The sequence below is a fragment of the Pogona vitticeps genome, chromosome 4 (genome assembly GCF_051106095.1).
Source record: "Pogona vitticeps strain Pit_001003342236 chromosome 4, PviZW2.1, whole genome shotgun sequence".
Classification (NCBI taxonomy): Eukaryota; Metazoa; Chordata; class Lepidosauria; order Squamata; family Agamidae; genus Pogona; species Pogona vitticeps.
In genome coordinates this window covers 124,104,146-124,125,709 of record NC_135786.1, presented here as the reverse complement: position 1 = coordinate 124,125,709, position 21,564 = coordinate 124,104,146, and the positions used below count along the sequence as shown (strand labels likewise).

Genomic DNA, 21,564 nt, shown 5'->3' with positions numbered 1-21,564 from the left:
ACAAACTATAGTGGGCAAATTTTACTGAAACAAATCTGCAATAAAATGGACTCCATCTGCAAGTATATTTTCAGTTATCATATGCCAGGACATGTCATTGCTCTTCTGAATAAGAGCTTGTTATCTTCATTTATGCTATTAAATAAATAAATAAATAAATAAATAAATAAATAAATAAATAAATAAATAAATAAATAAATAAATGAATGAATGAATGAATGAATGAATGAATGAATGAATGAATGAATGAATGAATGAACGAACAAATGAACGAACAAATAAATAAATAAATGCTACATACCGCAATTATGTCCAGTGTATTATCACAGACTTTACGGATTTCGGCATTTTTATCATGCATCAGATCTATAAGGTATGCTGGAGCCTCTAGAAAGACACAGTCAAGGATCTAAAGAGATTCTGGATAGTAGGCTACACCATTTACCATAAAAGACATATAGGAATGTAAAAAGAACAAATACAGATTTCTTGACATCAACCAAGGTGCCTTATGGAGGACTTTTAGAAAAGGGCCAGTACCATTTTAAGCATGACAGAAGGACAGGTTACTTACCAGTAACTGTGGTTCTTAAAGTGGTCATTTATGAATTCGTTTGTGCCTGATCAAAATGATCCATGAAGTTTCCAGTCTCAGAGCCTTTGAATGGCCAGTCTTCACACACACCCTGCCCTCCTTAATTCTCCACAAAGAAAAAAACAAAAAATGTAAGGCAGGATAAGTGCAGGGGGGTGAGTGGCTTGTGCAAATTCATACATGGGTACTCAGAGAACCCCAGTTACAGTGGTATCTTAACTTTTAGGGGGGGAAAAGGGCAGGAAAGGAGGGAGGGAGGGAACACCTTTTAAACACAACACCTTGAAAAGCACCTTTTCACTCTTCTTGACCCATGGACCAGAGCACACCAGGCCCTCCTGTCTTCCACTGCCTCCCGGAGTTGGGTCAAATTCATGTTGGTAGCTTCGGTGACACTGTCCAACCATCTCATCCTCGGTCGTCCCCTTCTCCTCTTGCCTTCACACTTTCAGGATGTCCTACCAGTGAGCACTCAGGGTTGATTTCCTTCAGAATGGCTAGGTTTGTTCTCTTTGCAGTCCAGGGGACTCTCAAGAATCTCCTCCAGTACCACAATTCAAAAGCATCAATTCTTCTGTGGTGCGCATTCTTTATGGTCCAGCTCTTACTTCCATACGTCACTACAGGAAAGAAAAACATAGCTTTGACTATGCGGACTTTTGTCGGCAAGGTGATGTCTCTGCTTTTTAAGATGCTGTCTAGGTTTGTCACTGCTTTCCTCCCAAGAAGCAGGGGTCTTTTAATTTCGTGGCTGTTGTCCCCATCTGCAGTGATCATGGAGCCCAAGAAAGTAAAATCTGTCACTGCCTCCATATCTTCCCCTTCTGTTTCCCAGGAGGTGATGGGACCAGTGGCCATGATCTTAGTTTTTTTGACGTTGAGCTTCAGACCGTTTTTTGTGCTCTCCTATTTCACCCTCATTACAAGGTTCCTTAATTCCTCCTGACTTTCTGCCATCAGAAGTGGGATTCGTCCAGTCCGGCCTTTCACATGATATATTCTGCATATAAGTTAAATAAGTAGGGGGACAATGTACATGCTTGTCATACTCCTTTTCCAATTTTGAACCAATCAGTTGTTCCATATCCAGTTCTAACTGTTGCTTCCTCTCCCATATATAGATTTCTCAGGAGATAGATAAGGTGGTGAGGCACTCCCATTTCTTTAAGAACTTGCCATGGTTTGTTGTGGTCCACACAGTCAAAGGCTTTTGCATAGCCAATGAAGGAGAAGTAGATATTTTTCTGGAACTCTCTGGCTTTCTCCATAATCCAGTGCATGTTAGCAATTTGATCTCTAGTTCCTCTGCACCTCCGAAATCCTGCTTGTACTTCTGGGAGTTCTCGGTCCACATACTTCTGAAGTCTGCCTTGGAGGATTTTGAGCATAACCTTGCTAGCATGTGAAATGAGTGCAATTGGATGGTAGTTGGAGCATTCTTTGGCACTGCCCTTCTTTGGGATTGGGATGTAGACTGATCTTTTCCAATCCTCTGGCCACTGCTGAGTTTTCCAAACTTGCTGGCATATTGAGTGTAGCACCTTAACAGCGTCATCTTTTATGATTTTAAATAGTTTGACTGGAATACCATCCCCTCCACTGACCTTTTCGTTAGCCATGTTTTCTAAGGCCCACTTGACTTCACTTTCCAGGATGTCTGGCTCAAGGTCAGCAACCACACTATCTGGGTTGTCTGGGACATCCAGATCTTTCTCACCTGAACTCATGGCCAGTGGACCTGCCGGCCCTGTGATGCCTGCCTCCCTTCACCAAGGATGTACTTTTCTGGCAGTGAGGCGGCTTCAGACTGGCTGCTCGAGTGGCGGCCAAAGGTCCCGGGGGGGGGACAGAGGCGGGGAGGGGGGTCAGCCAGGGACAGCGAGAGCAGAGGGGTGGTACTGGGAGGGGGCGGAGTAATGTTGGCATATATAAATTTTGGGGGGGTAAAAGATAAAAAAGTTCCCTGACCCCTGCTTTAACGTCTCCAATTTTCTTGAACAGATCTCTGATTTTTCATTTTCTAATATTTTCCTCTCTTTCTTTGCACTGCTCATTTAAGAAGGCTCTCTTGTCTCTCCTTGCTATTCTTTGGAAGTATGCATTCAATTTTCTGTAACTTTTCCAATCTCCTTTGCATTTGGTTTTTCTCTTCCCTGCTATTTGTAAGGCCTCATTGGACAGCCACTTTGCTTTCTTGCATTTCCTTTTCTTTGGGATGGTTTTTGTTGCTGCCTCCTGGACAATGTTACGAGCCTCTATCCAAAGTTTTTCAGGCACTCTGTCCACCAAATTTAGTTCCTTAAATCTGTTCTTCACTTCCACTGTGTATTCATAAGGGATTTGGTTTAGATTAGACCTGAGTAGCCCAGCAGCTTTTCCTCCTTTCTTCAGTTTAAGCTTGAATTTTGCTATAAGAAGCTGATGATCAGAGCCACAATCAGGTCCACGTCTTGTTTTTGCTGACTGTATAGAGATTCTCCATCTTTGGCTGCAGAGAACATAATCAGTCTGATTTCGGTATTGCCCATCTGGTGATGTCCATGTGTAGAGTCACCTCTTGTGTTATTGGAAAAGAGTGTGATGACCAGCTTCTTCTCTTTGATAGAACTCAATTAGCCTTTGGCCTGCTTCATTTTGAACTCCAAGGCCAAACTTACCTCTTGTTCCTTTGATCTCTTGGCTTCCTACTTTAGCATTCCAATCCCCTATAATGACAAGAACATCTTTGCTGTCAGTTCTAGAAGGTGTTGTAAGTCTTCATAGAATTGGTCAGTTTCAACCTCTTCAGCATCAGTGGTTGGCACATAAATTTGGATTACTCTGATGCTGAAAGGTCTGCCTTGGATTCGTATTGAATTCATTCTATCATTTTTGAGATTATATCCCAGTACAGCTTTTCCCACTCTTTTGTTGACTATGAGAGCTACTCTTTTTCTTCTGCGGAATTCTTGCCCATAATAGTAGATATGATAATCGTCTGAATTGAATTCACCCATTCCCGTCCATTTTAGTTCACTGACGCCTAAGATGTCAATGTTCATTTTTGCCATCTCCCGTTTGATCACATCCAGCTTACCAAGGTTCATAGAGCTTACATTCCAGGTTCCTACGCAGTATTTTTCTTTGCAGCATCGGACTTTCCTTTCACTTTCCTTTCGACATTTAATGATGGATCCTTGCCAAGAGTGGTTCATCAATAGTCAGAGGACCTTTTATTTCTATGCTGAGGGATTGGTCCACAAGAAGCACTCAGTCAGCATATGATCTTAGGTCTTCCAACAGTGACAATGGCATAGCACCTCTCATTGCTAGGTCTAGGGACAACACATCTGGAGATGGGGATGGTGAGTCTGTTCTATGGAATTCAGTTGGATCCACGTCCTTGGAATCAGATCATGGAGACTGAGGTGGAAGCAGGTATCTCTGAAGTGGTGATATTTGTCATTTGTGTGGGCATAAAAGCCTGTATTTCCAGAGATGCAGGTCGTACAATGGCATGGTGAATAGGCAAGGCTATTTCATCAAAAGGTGATACCAAAGTGATATGGCATGATACGAACTGATCTCTAAAAGTATGTGATGGATATGGTTGAGAGCTACCACTGTCTTTACAGTGAGAGCTAAAAAATGTGATGCATGCTGGTAGGAGATTGAGGGGCTATGAAAGTTTCTGCAAAAATTACCTCCACAAGAAATAGAAAAACTGCTGAAATAATCATAGCTTTAATTTACCAATTCTGGTAGAATGTGCTGAGCTCTGAAACACAATACAAAAATGGACTTTTTGTTTTAGTAGTGTTCTTAGGATCGTCATGCTATTTGTCAAATTCTCTGGAAAGGAACATGAGTACTAGAAGGAAGATGACATCAACTCCGCAAAGAAAGAACTAGCTCCTCACTTGCCACTGACAAGCTTTTCTGAACAGCCAATTAAATGCTACACATATACCAGTTTCAGCTATGTGTCAAAAAGAGACTAAAACTACTTTGTGATTTTTTTAATAATTACAAAAAATATTCGGATTCCTCTTTATTTTAAATAGTATACTCCTGAAGACAGGAGGGCCTAGCGTGCTCTGGTCCATGGGGTCACGAAGAATCAGACACGACTAAATAACTAAACAACAACAACAACATACAAATTCAAAGCATTTTTTTAAACTGAACTTTTGAAATCTATATGCCAATGCTGATGTTTCACTGGAACACAAAATGATATACAGTGGTGCCTCGCATAGCGAGGTTAATCCGTTCCGGATTAATCTTCGCTATGTGAAAACATCGCTGTACTGATCAAAAAAAGCCGGAAAAGGGATCGCTATGCGAATTCATCGCTATACGAGGCCCTCGTAAAGCGAGGCACCACTGTATATTCAGCAGAAAAAAATTAATTGCTATAACAATAAATATTTAGTCCAGAAAAGGATACGTGTCTCCTTGATGATGACATCTCTAGTGGCTTGATGAAAAACCATTTGGTAAAACACATAAATGATCTGACACACAAATTCATCATCCTCCTGTTGAGCTGTACAAAAGAAAAAAGAAAAAGGAAAGAAAATAATTGTTTCTGTCAAAGTTTGAAGTCCCACTTACAAGTATTCATTCATTCATTCATTTAATTTGTATCCCGCTCCCATTAGTGCCAAGGGGCTACTCTGGGCGGTTACAACATGTATGATACAGAACAAAAATAAAGATAAAAACATTAAAAGCAACAAAAATAACCCTAAAAACAGATGGCACACGCTAAGCATACAAAACCAGAGTGGATGAAGGAAAGGTAAGGGGAATGGCCAGCTAGGGTCAGTGTGGAAACCCTCCCTGAAAAGCAATGTCTTTAATTGCTTCTCAAATGTCAAATAGGGAGGAGGCTAGACAGATCTCCTCCAGAAGCTGGCTCCATAAAGTTTGAGGCACTGTGAAGAAGCCCTACCTCTTGTAGAGGATTTATGCGCCTCCCTTGGGGTGGCCACCCGGAGGAGCCTCGACTGGGATGATCTTGTGGATCGGGCAGATGACATTAAGGAAAGACACTCCAACAAGTAACATGGGCCCAAACTGTGGACAGCTTTGTATGTAAGTGTCAAAACCCTGAACCTGATCTAGGATGCAATGGGCAACCAGTGGAGGCGAGCCAGAAGCAGAGTGAGGCAGTCAAATTTACTCACACCCACCACCAGTCTGGCTGCCACATTCTGGACCCGCTGAAGTCTCTGGATCAGGCTCAAAAGAAGCCCCATGTAGAGAACATTGCAATAGTCAATCCAGAAGATGACTAGGGCCTGCACTAAAGTCCTGATGGAGTCCTTGTCTAGGTAGGTGCAAAGTTAAGCAATTAGCTTAAACTGGTTAAAAGCTGACCTGGACACAGCTGCAATCTGGGCCTTCCCAGAAAAAGCCGGGTCAAGAAGAATGCCCAAGTTATGGACTTGGTCACTAAACATTTAAGAACCTATTTTTTCAGTTACAGCAACAATTTCATCTCAGTACATCCTTCTCCTCCCCCAAAATAACTTCATTTCCATCCAGGTTATGTATAGAAATGAAAAGGTCTTTATAGAAGAAATGTGGAACCCTATTTTCTTCTTCCATTCCATGTTTGCAGGAAAGTAAAAGTAGTAAAAAGGAAAGAAAAATCTAAAAGGATGATGGAAGAAAACTTTAAAATGCAAAGGACAAACAAGAAGCAAAAATAAAGGGTGATAAAGATAGGGTTAGAACCCTGAATGCAATTTTTCAGCAACTATCACATAGAGACAAAGAGAACCATTACAACCAGCGCAAAGAAACAGAGAAAGACAACAAAGGGAAAAACAAGAGATCTCTTCCAGAAAATCCAAGAAATCAAAGGGAAATTCAAGCCTAGATTAGGAATGTTTTTATCATCAACAGGAATGCACAGTATATGACCAGGAGAAAACAAAGAGAAAGTGGAAACAGTATATAGAAGGGACAAAAGGAGTAAATGTCCTACAGACTCAATATGCTCAATATGCATTCCAGTCCCTAAGAAAGGAGATGCCAAAGGAGTGCAGTAATTACAGGACCACTGCTTTAATTTCTCAAAGCAAAGTGAAGCTTATGGTGTTGCCACAAACATTATCATCCTATATGGAACAAGAAATGCTTGGTGTTCAAGCTGGATTTTGAAAAGAGACACTTGAGAGCACATTGCAAATATCTGCTGGCTACTGGAGCAAATAAGAAATAAGAAGATATAATATTTCAAACAAGAGAGGCCAGAGTCCTTTCCAGGACACCATATGTAACCATGGATCATAAGGCAGGAAAATAAATTATGGTATCTTCTGCAAATGATGCCCTGGATGTAATTTTACGGCCAAAGAGAAGCCCTGGGAATCTGTCAAAACCTGCAAATTCCTCTCACATTCTCAGATTGTCTGACTTGGAGGCAGGCTAAGAGACTGCACATGGTTATAACAGAAGCAGAGTACAAGTCTCAATTCTAGTCATTCCAGCCTCAAGAAAACTAGACTCATTTTGAACTGGGGCTGGCCAGTTTGAACAAGGGAAGAATGGCCAGTTTGCATTTTAAGGTCCAGTCCTTTGAATATTAACACCAGCTTTAATGTCTCCTCCTATTAGAGTTTCCATTAAAAATAACAGTGTTAAATTGCTCTATTTGATAAAATTACAGGGATTTATGTAAGAATTGGGTGGGGCATCAAACATTCTAAAGTTGGATGCAAAACTTCATTTCTGGCACACTCTTGCTTAATTTTGGCATTAATAACAATCAGGGAAGAAGCTAATTCTAATTTATAATAATAAACATTCAAAATGGTTTCATCTTAAAATGAAGTACTTACAGAAGAATTGTGTGAACCATGCAAGACATATTGCTATACATACCATTTAGCAGTTCAATAAGTGCCGGAATAATTCCAGATTTAGCCAGCAGTGCTGCGCAGGAGTCATCCATGGATACTGTTCCAATCATTATTACCACTTCCAAGACAAGATCATCTTCTGCTGAACCTGATAAAGAGAATAGAGTTTGCTTTGCTGAATCCCTTTGTAACACAAACCTCTTTGCTGGCAGACCTTGAAAGAGTCTTTCATTGTGAACTGCAGCAAACTTTAGCTTTTCTTTTTTCTTTTTCTATGAATTGTTAAATCACAGTATCAAGCATGATTTTTTGACATCTTGGCTCCACCTTTAACCTCAATAAAATATGTTTACCGAGCATAATATTCACATCAGTTATTGTCCATCCTTATATAAAACCTGACTTTGTGGCTATGTCACAGATTGTCTGAGCCAACCATTGATTTGAGACTCACTAAGTCAAGATGGACATTGTAAGATACATATGTCCTTTAAGATTTTTTCCCCATAACCAACAGGCACAGCCTCGCTCCACCACTTGCAATGATTCAAACTTAGGGTAATTGTTCTGTGGGAACAGGAAAGACGCCTGTATGACCCAAAGCCCTTATTTTGGTTATTACTCCACTTGAAGTTAGTACAATATGCTAGGTTTCGTGATTTAAATAAAGACAGAAACCTAGACCCAGAGAATGTATAGTAACATTTCCTACAATAAACCTTTTATTATCTACAAAGCTGCTGCCAAAGTTTAGGAGACCCTCTAAAATGGTACTACATAAAATGTAAAGTGCTCCCATCAGAAAAAAAATAACAACATTTGTATGTGCATACAATTCTCTAGGGATGTCTGGCTATAAAGAGTATCAGTGCAAGAACTGTTGACTAGTCATAGAAAAACTGAACTTCATAGCTTATAGATGTAAAAGCATATATTCACAGTTAGCACAAAAGATATTAGATATCATATAAAATATGTGATTGTCTTACAAAATATATTATTACTCTTCTAGAAAGGTGGTGTGGTGTTTTTTTTTCAAGCAATTGAATATTTCATTATTTATTTAATGAATTTATATTCCATCTTTCTCCCAATGCTGAGAGCCCAGTCAACTTACAAAATGTTTAAAGGGAAAAATATAGGTAAATTCACATTAAAGTGTAGTATAACTTAAGTTAAACATATTACGCTATCTATCATTAGCTTAAAACAATACATTTAAAAGCACATCAGAAAAAGAGAAAATACAGTACAGTGGTACCTCACAAGACGATTCCCCCGCAAAATTGTTTTTTTGCTTAGACGTTGACTTTTTGCGATCGCTATAGTGATTCGCAAAACGGTTTTTTCCTTGGGGGATTTCGCTGGACAATGATTTGGTCCATGCTTCACAGACTGTTTTTTCGCAAGACAACGATTTTTACAGATGATCGGCAGCTTCGCAAAATGGCTTCCCTATGGGCGATCTTCGTAAAACGGGTGTTTTCGGGACCGATGCTTCATAAGACAGCGATTTTTACAGTTGATCGGCACTTCACAAAATGGCTTCCCTATGGGTGATTTTCACTGGACGACGACTATTTTTATTTTCCCCATTGCAACACATTAAATGGGTTTCAATGCATTCCAATGGGGAAACGCTTTTCACTAGACAATGTTTTCACAAGACAGCGATTTCAATGGAACAGATTAACATCGTCTAGCGAGGCGCCACTGTACCACAGTTAAAACTTGTATTTGCCTATTGGATAAGAGATAAGATAAGAGAAAGAGAGGCAACCTAGGTTCCTGTGGAAAATCCATAACCTAAGAACAGCCCTCTGTTTTTTCTCTACCAGACCTGCCTGTGAGAAATGAGACCAAGAAAAGGTGCTCCCCTGCAATGTTCATAGGGGGACTTCATCTTTAGATATAAGGATGAAAAACTCTCTCATGTAATCTTGCCTGAAATGTTTGATTCTTCAACTGAAGCCAGAAACAGCCACTAGAAATAGCCCAAAATTAGAGCTGAAAGCATGTTGCAGAAAGTTGACTGAGGTAGTCCTCCCCATTTGTAAAATCAGATTTTCAAAAGAAACCTGTGCTTGAGTTCTGAAGAACAATCACCAAATGAAGCAAGCTAATCTGAATAATCCCAGAGGTGAGAGAGTTCTTGTTGTGATATTCAGAGACTCGTTTCAGTTTTGAATCTTCCCATTCTAGTCATAAACTAACTCTAAAGCCTGTTTCTGGCCAAAGAAATAACATTAACTAAAAGATATGGGAAACATGCAAGGTAGGTAACCCAACAAGAAGCACATAGAGTTTCAAGATGCTGAAAAAGCAATTGCTTTTAACATCTTGAGACTCTTATCACTCCTGATGGTGAAATAACTGCATCTAAATGATCATTTGAAATTTTAGTCCATCTATGAAAGTTAGCAAAATTATTACTTGGCACAATCTCCAAACCAACAACTAGAACTGGAAAGAAAGCCAATGTCAGTTAACATACTAATTACTATGCTGGTCATTAACAAAGAATTCCCTGAAGCCAAATTATAAATTATACAGACCTGGCTTTAATTTATCTTTGAGATATGGTACCAGTTTGTATTCTTTCAGCACAAGTTCCCAATCCAAATCAGGCAAGGTGAGATTTGCCAGGGTTCCTAAGCATTCTATCACAAATTCCTCTTCTTCTTCATTAGATATCTGAGCAGCTAGATCACCTACATAATCCTAAACAAAGAAAGAAGGAATTTTTATATACTGTATATCACACATATACAAAAGAAGAAACTGAATGAACTGAATGAAAAAAAAATCATGAACATGATTTGCTTCATTTATGCTGGGATTCACAATGTGAACCAGAAATAATCAAGTTTAAATCTTTTTAACTTATTAATAAACTTCTGCCTTGAACAAAACTAAATAACTAAAAAAAGTTTTCGTGATTTGCAATACGATGCCTGTATTTATGACTTGTTCATAGTACAATTATACAGATACTTTTTGTGTTCTTATTCTCCAACATTCCCACTTCCAAGAATGTGCATAAATGTCTATCAACTAAGGCTAAATGCCATGCATCTAGTAGGTAGCAGTCTACAAAATCTTATGTCAGACAAAAGCCACTAGTCATCAGGGTACCATAAGACACTGCAGTCCTTTGTTCTCCTTCCTAACTCCTTTCCTAAGGGCTCAGTGAAGACCCAAAACGTTGGGTCTATAAAAATTTCTTACTCCATATGGCATGCGGCTGGAGTTTTTCTTTACTCCTACTGTGTCTCAGATTGGGATAGGCAGTTGTAGCCCTTCAGAAATTTCTGGTTGGTGACGGGTATTAGATCAAGCCTGCACATCTAATGGTAATATGGGAGATATAGGCAAATATACCTGGAAGGCTTCAGCTGTGTATCTACAGTATTTTAGACTGCTGACTATATTATAGGGTCTTATTTACTTATTTTAATTATTTTCTTATCTGGAAAAGCATGACATCTCTTAAAATTTGTATTGTATATTGTAAAGAAGCACAGTGGCCTCTGGCATCACCTTTATTCTCAAGAATGCCTTAAGAATTAAAAATGGTGTACCGCAGCAGCCCAGAGCTTCATGGTGAAGTATCACCATCTGTCTCCAAGAAAAGAAAAAGACCAGGGCTTATAAATTGTGTTAACTTTAACATGTTAAAATTCATTTTTGTTTTGCTCTCACTAAATAGGACAAACAGCCACTAATAAATCTCATGTTTTAAAATCTGTATTTTAGAAGTACTGTTAACAAAGTTTTTACCTGTTAAATATAACTAATCATTGCTGTGCACTCTGGAAACAGCACAAGTGTGTGCCTTGTTCCTCCCTCAAAAAAGGAAGCACTTACACAACTGCTATAAAAGACTGACTCTATAAGCAGCAGTTCCCATACTTGGCACTGGAGCTGTTTTGAACTCTCAGAAGCTTTAGCCAACACCACCAACAATCAGGGTACACAAAAATTACAGTTCCAGAAATATCTGAGGCACCATCCTTTGGAGACACTGTGTACACAGAGCCACAAATTCATTAAAATTACTTTCACTTACACTTCTTTAGCAATAGAAACGTAGGGCTGAAAGTATAGCAAATGTTAGTGGGAAACATCTCTAGTTCCAGCCTTACTATCTTGCAGGTTCTTCAGATCATAGCAATCAGTTTCCTAGCACATGTATTACCTTCATGCGAGAGTCACACAGCTGAGAACTACTGCCTTTCCATCTCCCATTTTGAGCAAAACCAACCTACTGCTTGTGACATATGTCTGCAGAAGTGATGGGAGAAGATTTTGGCCAGTACTGCTAGTCTCTCTGTTATGCAGAAAGATAAATAATCTCTGTCTTCAAAATATAAATTAAATATAATTGATATTCTTCAACTCTTTTATGTTGTTGCACACAAGAATTTACAATTTGTCATTGTAGTATGACGCAAGTTGATGTTAAAGAATGTGGAAGTTATTGCCCATGTAAATGGAGACCAAGTTGTTACAACTGTTCCCCTGGTATGGAGAAAATGCTATGTTTGTAGAAATTCTGGGCACGTATCACTGGCTCCTGTCAAGTCCACTGCTTCCTTTGTTCCACAACAGATGCTTTCTCACACTGACTTTCCCTTTTGAAACTTAATTGAGTGTTTGATGTAACATAGTTACTTATTTAAATGTCCTTCGTTACTATAACTCACTGGCTGAAATCCTACTGTAGGTAGGATGTATTATCTCTCTGGCACAACAGTTACATCTGAAGAACTGTGCACAGTATTATGTCCAGGCAGTCTATACCACACAATAAAACAGTGCAACTGCCACATGATTCATGATGTGACTGTTATGCAGCACAACCTGCAGAATACCAGTCAATATCACTTCCACCTCAGGACAATTTTCCATACTTCTTTGAGTTATGCATGTGTAGGTGTGCAACAGGATTTCAGCCACTTGTTTTTTAACTGTACTATATGTATACAATAATATTCTACTTAGCACTCAATATACATTCCAAGAAAACGAAGTGCTAACTGAATTAGCACTAAACATAGTCAATTTAACATTATAGTTTATGCCAGGAGTTCCAGTGGCTCAGTTTACCTCTGACATCAGTGGACAGGCTGGGTCCCAGGTCTCCTGGAATCATGGTCTATCTCCAGTATAGTGCAGTCAGAGTGGGCTTAAGGGCTCCTACAGGCCTGATTTACTTCCACTACAGAGCAACAGACTGGGCTCCAGCTTGCCAGAAAGCCCAGTCTAACTCCTTTAGGTAGGCTCAAGCTCCTGTTGAGCACCACAAAACAGGGTCCTGAGCATGTGTGCTGTAACAAATCGGTGCTAAATGGGAGACCTCTATGCAAGGTATTACTATACTTTTTTAGTTGTTGTACACTGCTTTCAGTCTTTGCAGAGGGAACAAGGTGAGGTATAACTAAAGTAAATAATACAAAAAATATCTGTTTTCAATCAATATGATGATCCACCTTGGATCCTATAATAGGAGATGGGTGGAATATCATTTAAAAAACACAATTACAACATTTAGAAACAGCTGTTTCTTATTATCTGAAAGTTCATAATGTATCAAATTGATTTTTAGACACTGACATTATGAGCCAGTACCCTATTGTGCAGTTCCAACAAGATAAAGAGAATTATACCACTAGCCATGGCAGAATGCCACTAATTTAAAAGCCTTTAATTTGTTGATTTCAGGTTGTGTATGATTTGCATGAGACAAAGTGATACACATCAAAAATAGATGCAGGAATGCAATAATCACCAGCAGCAACTCAGCAATTTCCCTTTGCCCCAACATCTCACTTATGGGCTTTTTTTCCTTGGGTACTTGGGCTTTTTTAATTTTATATTTATTTATTTTCAGCTCAACAGTTTGCGTCCTAGAACAGTTAACTTGTGGCTCACTAAGTTCCAACAATAGCCATGTTATGCAGTTGTTCACAGTATTCTCCCAAAAATCCAAATGTGCCCATCAGCTCAAGAAAGTTGGGGACCACTGATTTAGTTTATGAGGAGTTATTAAGTTCCAGAAGACCATGGATGTCTAACAGAATTAAAACACTTGCAGTGAAGAAATTTGCAAGTACCAAACACAAAGAATCAAGTGTTCTTTGCTCTTTATCTTATTTTATTTTCATTGGCGCAAAACAAACCCCAGCATCATTGAAGGACAAGAACCATTAATAAGGGACAAATGCTTACAATAAATAAAGTTTTAGTGGGTCCATCATGCTGAGAGATGTTTCTAATCATTTTCATCAGTAATGGGTCCTTAAATTTTAGTGCTCTCTTCATCAACATCTTCAGTCCATTTCCTGAAAGGAACAAAATGCATTACAAAACAAAAAATAGAGAGAAAATGTACAAACGACTAATGATTTTGTTGTAACAATCCAATCTCTTTATATCTCACATGATTCACAGTGATTATATGAAAAAGAAAAATTATGGTAGCCATTTACTGTCAATACTCAATTTGTAGATTATACAGAATAATCAACAGAACATATATACAAACATGCCCATCTATGATTTTACTTTCTCTCATATTCATTTTTTTAAAACTCCAAGTTCCTTCTATTGCCAATAAGAAGCAAAACATCAGAATCACAGAATTGCAGAAGTCAATTGCAGAAGAATAACTGGGTCCAGTAACATGCTACCGTTTCCCTGAAAATAAACCCTAACCTGAAAATAAGCCCTATTATGATTTTTCAGGATGCTCATAATATAAGCCCTACCCTGAAAATAACCCCCAGTTAAGTGAAATCCCGCCCTCTGCCATTGTGCAGCATTGTGCAGCAACCAAAAGATGGCATGACTGTGTTTGAATAAATGTAGATTGTTGTACATGAAAACAATAAAACATACCCTGAAAATAAGCCTTAATGCATTTTTGGGAGCAAAAATTAATATAAGACCCTGTCTTATTTTCAGGGAAACATGGTAATGTAGGAAATCCACAGGTAAAGAAATCCTGGCAGATATCCAACAAATATTTGTTCAAAATTTTTTAATAAAGTTGGAGTCTACCACCTTCCAAAGTGGTCCTCTACACCACTGCTGCACTTTGATCTTACAGTCCTTCAAATGTTTAAGGGTGGTTACCATATCACCTCTCATTCTTCACTTCTCCAGGCTAAATATAGTCATCTCCCGATATAGAGCTTAGTTCCCAGACCCTTTACTATCTTGGTCACCCTTACCTGTACATTTTCCAACTTGGCATGTTACTTAAACTATGGTGCACAGAACTGGACACAGTATTCCCTTTGATACTGGCACTAAATTTATGTTGATGCAGCCTAAAACTGCACTGACTTTTTTTTTGGCTGCTGCATCACACTGATATTCACATTTAGATCGTGGTCTACTAAGATTCCTACATCTTTTTTGTATGTACTACTCCCAAATGAGCTGTATCCCATCCTACACTTGTGTATCTGATTTTTCTGCCCCAAGGCTGAAAGGCCTTTTGAGAGCTCTGACCCAGTTCTAATGTTAAAGCAGTGGTCCCCAACCTTTTCGAAACCGTGGACCGGTTGGGGCGGGGAGTCCCTGCTTTGGGGGCACACATCTCACACAGGTGGGCAGGGTGTGCTCGCACGCATGGGTGGGGCGTGCTTGTGGGTGGGTGGGGCACACGTGTGAGCATGCGTGGGTGAGTGGGCTGTGCATGTGGAGAGGAGTGCATGCAGGGGCCCAGGAGATCTGCCTTTGCGGCCTGGTCCTGCCAAGGCCACGGACCGGTACTGGGCCGCAGACTGGGGGTTGGGGACCCCAGTGTTAAAGTAATCTTGAATCCTGAATCTGTCTTACATATTCCTCTTCTATCTCTTCCAGTTTGGTGTCATCTTTAAATCTGATGACCATCTGCTCTGTTCCTTTATCCAAGTCATCCAAATTTCTAGGCCCAGTTCAAAGTGCTGATTCCAACCTATAAAGCCTTAAACTGCTTAGGCCTAAGGTATCTCAAGGACCTCAGGGGGTCCAAGATTTCTAAGTGGGGGTGGTCACAGGAAAGCACAATTTAATACAGCCAAATTTCATTTCCATTTACTATGTTTGTCTTGGCTATGCAGTTACCTGTTACTGTTCAACGCACCTTCACAAATAAGTTGCACATTTCTCTTGTTTGCAGCCAGATTAATGCAAAAGGAAATGAGCTCCAAATCAACACGTTCATCAGGGCACTCAAACAGCATCTTCATTAACTAGCAACACATAGATTTTACAATATTAGCTTTATCAGAAGAACAAAAGTCATTAATACTAGCCAAAGCCAGTTAATCACTGCTCAAGACATGTCTCAGAAAAAAAATCTCAACCAGTATTTGTCAACCTTTTAAAACTCATGATAACCTGCCTTCCCCAATATTTTAATCTGAAATTTGAAATACAGTGACTAAGACCAAGTCAAAGCATTTACATTTTTTTTAAAAAAATCAATTTTATCTTCTCTTTTTTTAGCATTAAGGTGTCTGCGTATCGTAAGACAATGCAACAACTTGCATATTAAGAATACACTGGCAAGTAGCAATGAGCACAAACTGCAGTTTGGCAGTTCAGCCTAGTTTGGCACGGCATTCACACAGGTGTTTCACAGGCAGCATGAATTTTCCTCCTCAGCGTAATCACCCATTCATCATCAGCAGTGTGTTTCCTTCCTTTGCCTTCTCATCTGAGTGGACAAGTGTGTTGGGCAATTACACGGGGTAGGCGAGGGAAGGAAACCCACAGTGCCAGTGGAACACCTGTGCAGGCGTCAGCCAAACCGTGGTTCAAGCCCGTTTCTATGGGCAAGCCAAATCGCTCCAGAGCAATTCAGCGTTGCTGAAGCTTAATATGCAGCCTATTTTACCCTCCTGTTCAGATTAGTTCATCACATGGAAACTGCAGATTGTTTTGGTGCCAGTCTCCACACCAGCCCTTGATACGGTTTGATCTGCACTTATAGCCTGCAGTCCCCCTTCTTTTGGTCCTGCCTTCTGCCCCTCCCCAGTGCTCCTCTTAGGATTCACTGTAAAGCTGGTAAGCTGTTTAAAGTGTTACACAATACTAGGGAAAATTGGCAGCTTTTTCAAGGTCTCTATAAAGTAAAAACATATGTACATATTCCATGGAAATATAGTAGCCTACTGAAGTTCATCAGAGTTGTTTCTATTTCATATTGATTTTTATCTTTTTGTCTGGTTGTATAGACGTGATCCAACACTAAATTAGTATATCAATGTAATGATCAGGTGATCTAGCACTAAACTCAGTACTTTGTTTTAAAAAGTACTTCAGAGTGATTAGGGAGAAAGATAATAGGGTGGGTGTTCCTGCTCTACAAAACATAAAATTCCAGGTGCGGCATTACCAGTATTTTGCACAATGGCATTATAATGTTGGCTGTTTTAGTTTCAGTCCCCCTTTTAATGATACCGATCATGGAACTAGCCTTCTTCACAGCCGCCGCACACTGGGTTGACACCTTCATCAAGCTGTCCACCAGCACACCAAGATCTCTTTCCTGATCCATCACGGACAGCTCAGAACCCATCAGATGATAAAGTTTTGATTTTTTACCCCAAGGTGCATTACTTTACATTTTCTTATATTGAAATCCATTTGCCATTTTGGCGCCCATTCTCCCAGTTTGGAGAGATCCTTCTGGAGCTCTTCACAATCCCTTCTGGTCTTCACCACCCAGAAGTTTTGTGTCGTCTGCAAACTTCGCCACCTCACTGCTTATCCCTGTCTCCAGGTGATTTATGAACAGATTGAAAAGCACCGGTCCCAGGACAGATCCCTTGAGGCACACCGCTTTTCATCTCTCTCTATTGTGAAAATTGCCCATTGACACCTATTTTCTGGTTCTCTATTTCCTGGTTCTCAACCAATTCTCAGTCCATAAGAGGTCCTGCCCTTTTATCCCTTTTCTCAGCAGCCTTTGGTGAAGGACCGCGTCAAACGCCTTCTGAAAATCCAGATAGACAATATCCACTGGTGTGCCCACATCCACATGCCTGTGGACCTTTTCAAAGAATTCTAAAAGGTTTGTGAGGCAAGATTACCCTTACAGAAGTCATGCTGATTTTCTCTCAGCAAGACTTGTTTGTCTTCTGTAGGTGTACAGCTCGTCTGTAGATGGCTTCTGAGAACGCACCAGAACTTGCATCATGGAGGGAGATTCTGCCATGCTGTGAAATGTAGTGTCTGTAGATCTGGGTGGAAGATCCTGCCATGATTCTGCATCAACAGATGAGGAAGGAGGAGGAAGTCGCTCACTAGGGACCTCAGGGTGGTAAACCATGGGCCACTACGTGGCTATCAAGATCGCATCTAGCTTGTCTTGACAGAGAGTAACTCTGATCCTCTGTAGGAGCAGCACTGGTAGAAAGAAGTATAGCATGCTGGCAGACCAGGTAGTCATGTAGGCATCCTCCAGTGATCTGATGCTGATACCCGCTCTGGATATTTGATGCATTTTGCATTGCTGACAGTGGCAAAGACATCCACTGCTGGGGTGCCCCAGTGGTGGTGAAGGTGAAGAAAGAATGAGTTCTCTAAGGACCACTCATGGTTCTGAACTCAGAGTCTGCATAATGTGTCAGCTAGAGCATTGTCCTCTGTGGCAATATGGACTGACATCAGGAATATGTGGCAATATAGACTGCCATCAGGAATATGTGGTAATATGGACTGCCATCAGGCATTTGTAACACCACTCTCAAAACTGGACAGCAAGATAAAAGAGGGCTAAAGAGTGAGTGCCTCCTTGCTTGTTGATATACAGTGGTCCCTTGACTTTCGAACTTAATCCGTCCCAGATGATGTTCGTAAGTCAAAACGTTCGTAGGTCAAATCACCATTTCCCATAGGAATGCACTGAAACCCGATTAATCCATTCTGGCTGTTTTTTGTTCTTATGTCAAGGCACAGTTTGTAAGTCGAAGTACAGTGGTGCCTCGCACAACGTGCGCCTCGTAGAGCGATGAATTCGCTCTACAAGGCCGGTTTTGCGATCGCAAATGCAATCGCAAAACGGTGCCCGCATAGGGCGAAAATCGTAGAATGAAGGTTGGTAAGCGGTTCGCTTACCGACCTTCACTTTGCGACCCGCCGATCAGCTGTTCGGTGGCTACAAAGTGGCCACCGGACGCCCCAAAATGGCCGTGCGCAGCGTTTTCGCGCCGACGTAAAGCGAGGGGAGGGCGCGAAAATGGCTGCCGGCCATAGAGAAGCATCGTTGAACGGTGAGTATTCGGCCCAATTGGAACGCATTAAACCATGTTTAATGCGTTCCAATGGGTTTTTACGTTCCGTTCAACGATGCTTTCACACAGCGAGGGTTAATCCGGAACGGATTAACCTCGCTGTGCGAGGCACCACTGTACTGTATTAGTTCCCATAGGAACTAATGCAAAGCCGGTTAATCCGTCCTTTACCACTAGGGGGAGAATTTTTCTTCTTGTAACCTAAAATGAATTTAGATTTTAAAAGGGGCAGGAAAGGAGGGAGGGAGGGGACAATGGGGGAAAAGGAAAGAAAGAAAGAAAGAAAGAAGGTCATCACTGGGGCACACAGATCCCTCAGACAAAGGTTTGTGCTTTTTAAGCACAAAAAGGGAGAGAAGACAGAGGGGGGAGGAGACAATTGGGGGGGGGGAGTTTGGAGGCTAAAACATTTTAAATCCACACATGCTTAACCAACACATTTTAAACCAAGCAACCAAAAGACTAAAATGCATTTTAGAGCCCAACAGCCAGACAGACCTTAGCAAACAGTTTTCTGATTTTACAACCAACATCCAGCACAGAAACATAATCACCCACCTAGCCCCACCCCAAGCTGCAAAACCACTGTACAGTAAATACAGTGTACTCACCCAGAACAGGCAATCTCTCTGTTTTAAAAAAGTAAAAAATCCAAAAGTCAAAAAAAGCAAAAAAAAAAAAAAGTCCATAAAGTACAGTACCAGGCAGTTGGCAGTCTGACGTTTCTCTCCATATCCACACTCTCTAACCACTGGAGCAAGCGAGGTAGCAGACAAGCAGCCTCTTCGCTGGCCAACGGTTTACTGAAAAGTTCAAATTTCCCACCTTCCCCACATTTTTTTCATTCGTAAGTCAAAGCTCCGTTTGCAAATCAAAGCAAAATTTTGTGAACGGAGCTGTTCGTAACTCAAAATGTTTGTAGGTTGGGACGTTCGTAAGTCAAGGCACCACTGTAAGTACGTTGCCACTGGTTAAATGGCGGACAGTAATACTGCTGAGTGTTGTATGACCGTGCTGTCTTTCTCATTTTTTGTAGGTTATCAAAGATTTCATCAGTTTACCCATCAAAGAGCCCTATTTAATCAAAGGGTAAGTCTTCAATCTGGGATCGTGAATCCTCCAATAGGCCCGCAAATTTGAGCCATGCATGTCTATGGAATGCCACTGCAGAAACCATTTGTTTGGATGCTGCATCAACAACATGCTAGCCAAGATCTCTTCTTGGGAGGGCTAGAAACATGGCCTCCTGGTGGAGCCAGAGGCCTTAGGCTCTGTGCTCCTCTAGAGGCAACTGGAGGATAGGCAAGGTTCTGTTCCACAAGTAGTGATATGCCCCCAATGCTGAAAGATAATTGGCTGCCCGTAGGATAAAAGAAGCCAGTGAGTATACACAACATCCCATGATATTGAGCTTGAGGCGCCCTCAGTTGTTAGGGGTAACATTGGAGTGGTTGTGAGCTCTATTTTGGGTCACATCAATGATAGGAGGAGGGTGTTTAAATAGAAAAGCAGTGTTTTCACCATGTATTTTGTAGAGAGTTTAGAACTATCTGGTGATTTGAGGAATGTAAGAGGGCTTGGTCCAAGAGTTTTTGATAAGTTTTAACATGGAGGGAATGAACTGCATACGTAGAGGAGAAGCGTGGTCCTGGTTAATGTCTTTGTAGACCTTGTCAGATTTCGTTGGAGGAAGCTGTTTGACCTCGAGGTCCATAATTCATGCAATGCACATGATAAGCTGTGAGCAGAAGAGGTCCTCCATTGGAGAGGGGGGGATGAACATCCGCCATATCTGAGTCTGGCATTGAGAGATTTGAGGGAGATTCCTCTGGTGGCATGGAACCAAAGGCTTTGGTGTCAGAAACTTTGTGTGATGGTTCTGGATCATGGTACAAATCATTGGGGGGCTATAGTACATGCCAAAGTGTCAATGAGCAGAGCTAAGCATCATCTGGGGAAGGAGAGGTATATCGGTGCTTGTTCCTACCGATACCATGTACCACAGGTCCGAAGGAGGCTGAGAGGAAGAATGTGGTATGGATTGCCAAGACGGATGAGGTGCCATGGCCTCCAGAGGGGCCGGTGGAGGTTCTCTGTATGTAGTAGTTACCGGGAGGGAAGATGAGCAGACCTGGGAAAGAGTTGTAGATCCAGGAGCTTGAGCCTGTGCCAATACAGCATGGCATGGGTGCTTCGATACCGAGGCTGAATTTGAGGCCCGTGGGACTACTTGAGGAGGACGTTTGAGGTGTTGCCTACTCGGTGTTGGTCTCAGAGAAGGGGGCTCAAAGCCCTCATTTGAGGATGAGTCCTGATAAGACTCCCTGTTGGCACGGTACTGCAGTGGAGACGGCGACCTTGAGAAACTGGAAAAGTAGTAGTAAGCATATTGGCAACGCCTTGATTCCGGGTATAGCCGCGGGTCCATAGAATAATCTCGACATGGGCTGGTCTGGGGTTCATAGCAGGTAGGATGGTGGTGGAGAGTGACACACTTAAGATAGCGATGTTGAGCCTGGCTGTGGTGCGATATTGGCAGTTCATGTACCTGGGAGTCTTGCAGTTCGGTATCACGCTGGTCGGTGTCTCCAGTATGGTGAGTTTTCCTCACCTTCTTGTGAGGTGGAAGCAGCCCAGCCATAGCAGAGGCCGAAACAGAACCTCGAGCTGAAGGCGAGTAGCCTAGGGACTTTGGGCTTGAGTGAGTCAATTGGATGATTGCCATGATCTCCACTGACATGTTTCCCTGCTCAGGAGACTGAATGAATGTTGGGGACAGCACGTGATGCAACGGCGGGAGGGAGGTACCATTCTTCCCTGAAGG

At 41.2% G+C, this 21,564-nt stretch overlaps 1 protein-coding gene and 1 long non-coding RNA gene across 5 annotated transcripts in view; both read right to left on the bottom strand.

The window, feature by feature from the left end:
* Positions 1–21,564, bottom strand: part of KIFAP3 (kinesin associated protein 3) — a 308,839-nt gene that overhangs the window by 52,373 nt on the left and 234,902 nt on the right. For all 4 annotated transcript variants that reach the window (XM_072998260.2, XM_072998262.2, XM_078392439.1 and 1 more), the window contains 6 exons: positions 15,584–15,692; positions 13,681–13,793; positions 10,005–10,170; positions 7,472–7,597; positions 5,025–5,123; positions 302–387 (listed from right to left, as the gene is read on the bottom strand). In XM_072998260.2, the coding sequence (XP_072854361.1) occupies positions 302–387; positions 5,025–5,123; positions 7,472–7,597; positions 10,005–10,170; positions 13,681–13,793; positions 15,584–15,692 (699 nt within the window). The remainder of the gene's footprint in view (positions 1–301; positions 388–5,024; positions 5,124–7,471; positions 7,598–10,004; positions 10,171–13,680; positions 13,794–15,583; positions 15,693–21,564) is intronic.
* LOC144588899 (uncharacterized) lies at positions 614–1,023 on the bottom strand. The gene is made up of 2 exons (XR_013544647.1): positions 889–1,023; positions 614–701 (listed from the first exon to the last, which is right to left on the bottom strand). It is a non-coding gene; the product is annotated as an uncharacterized LOC144588899 (long non-coding RNA).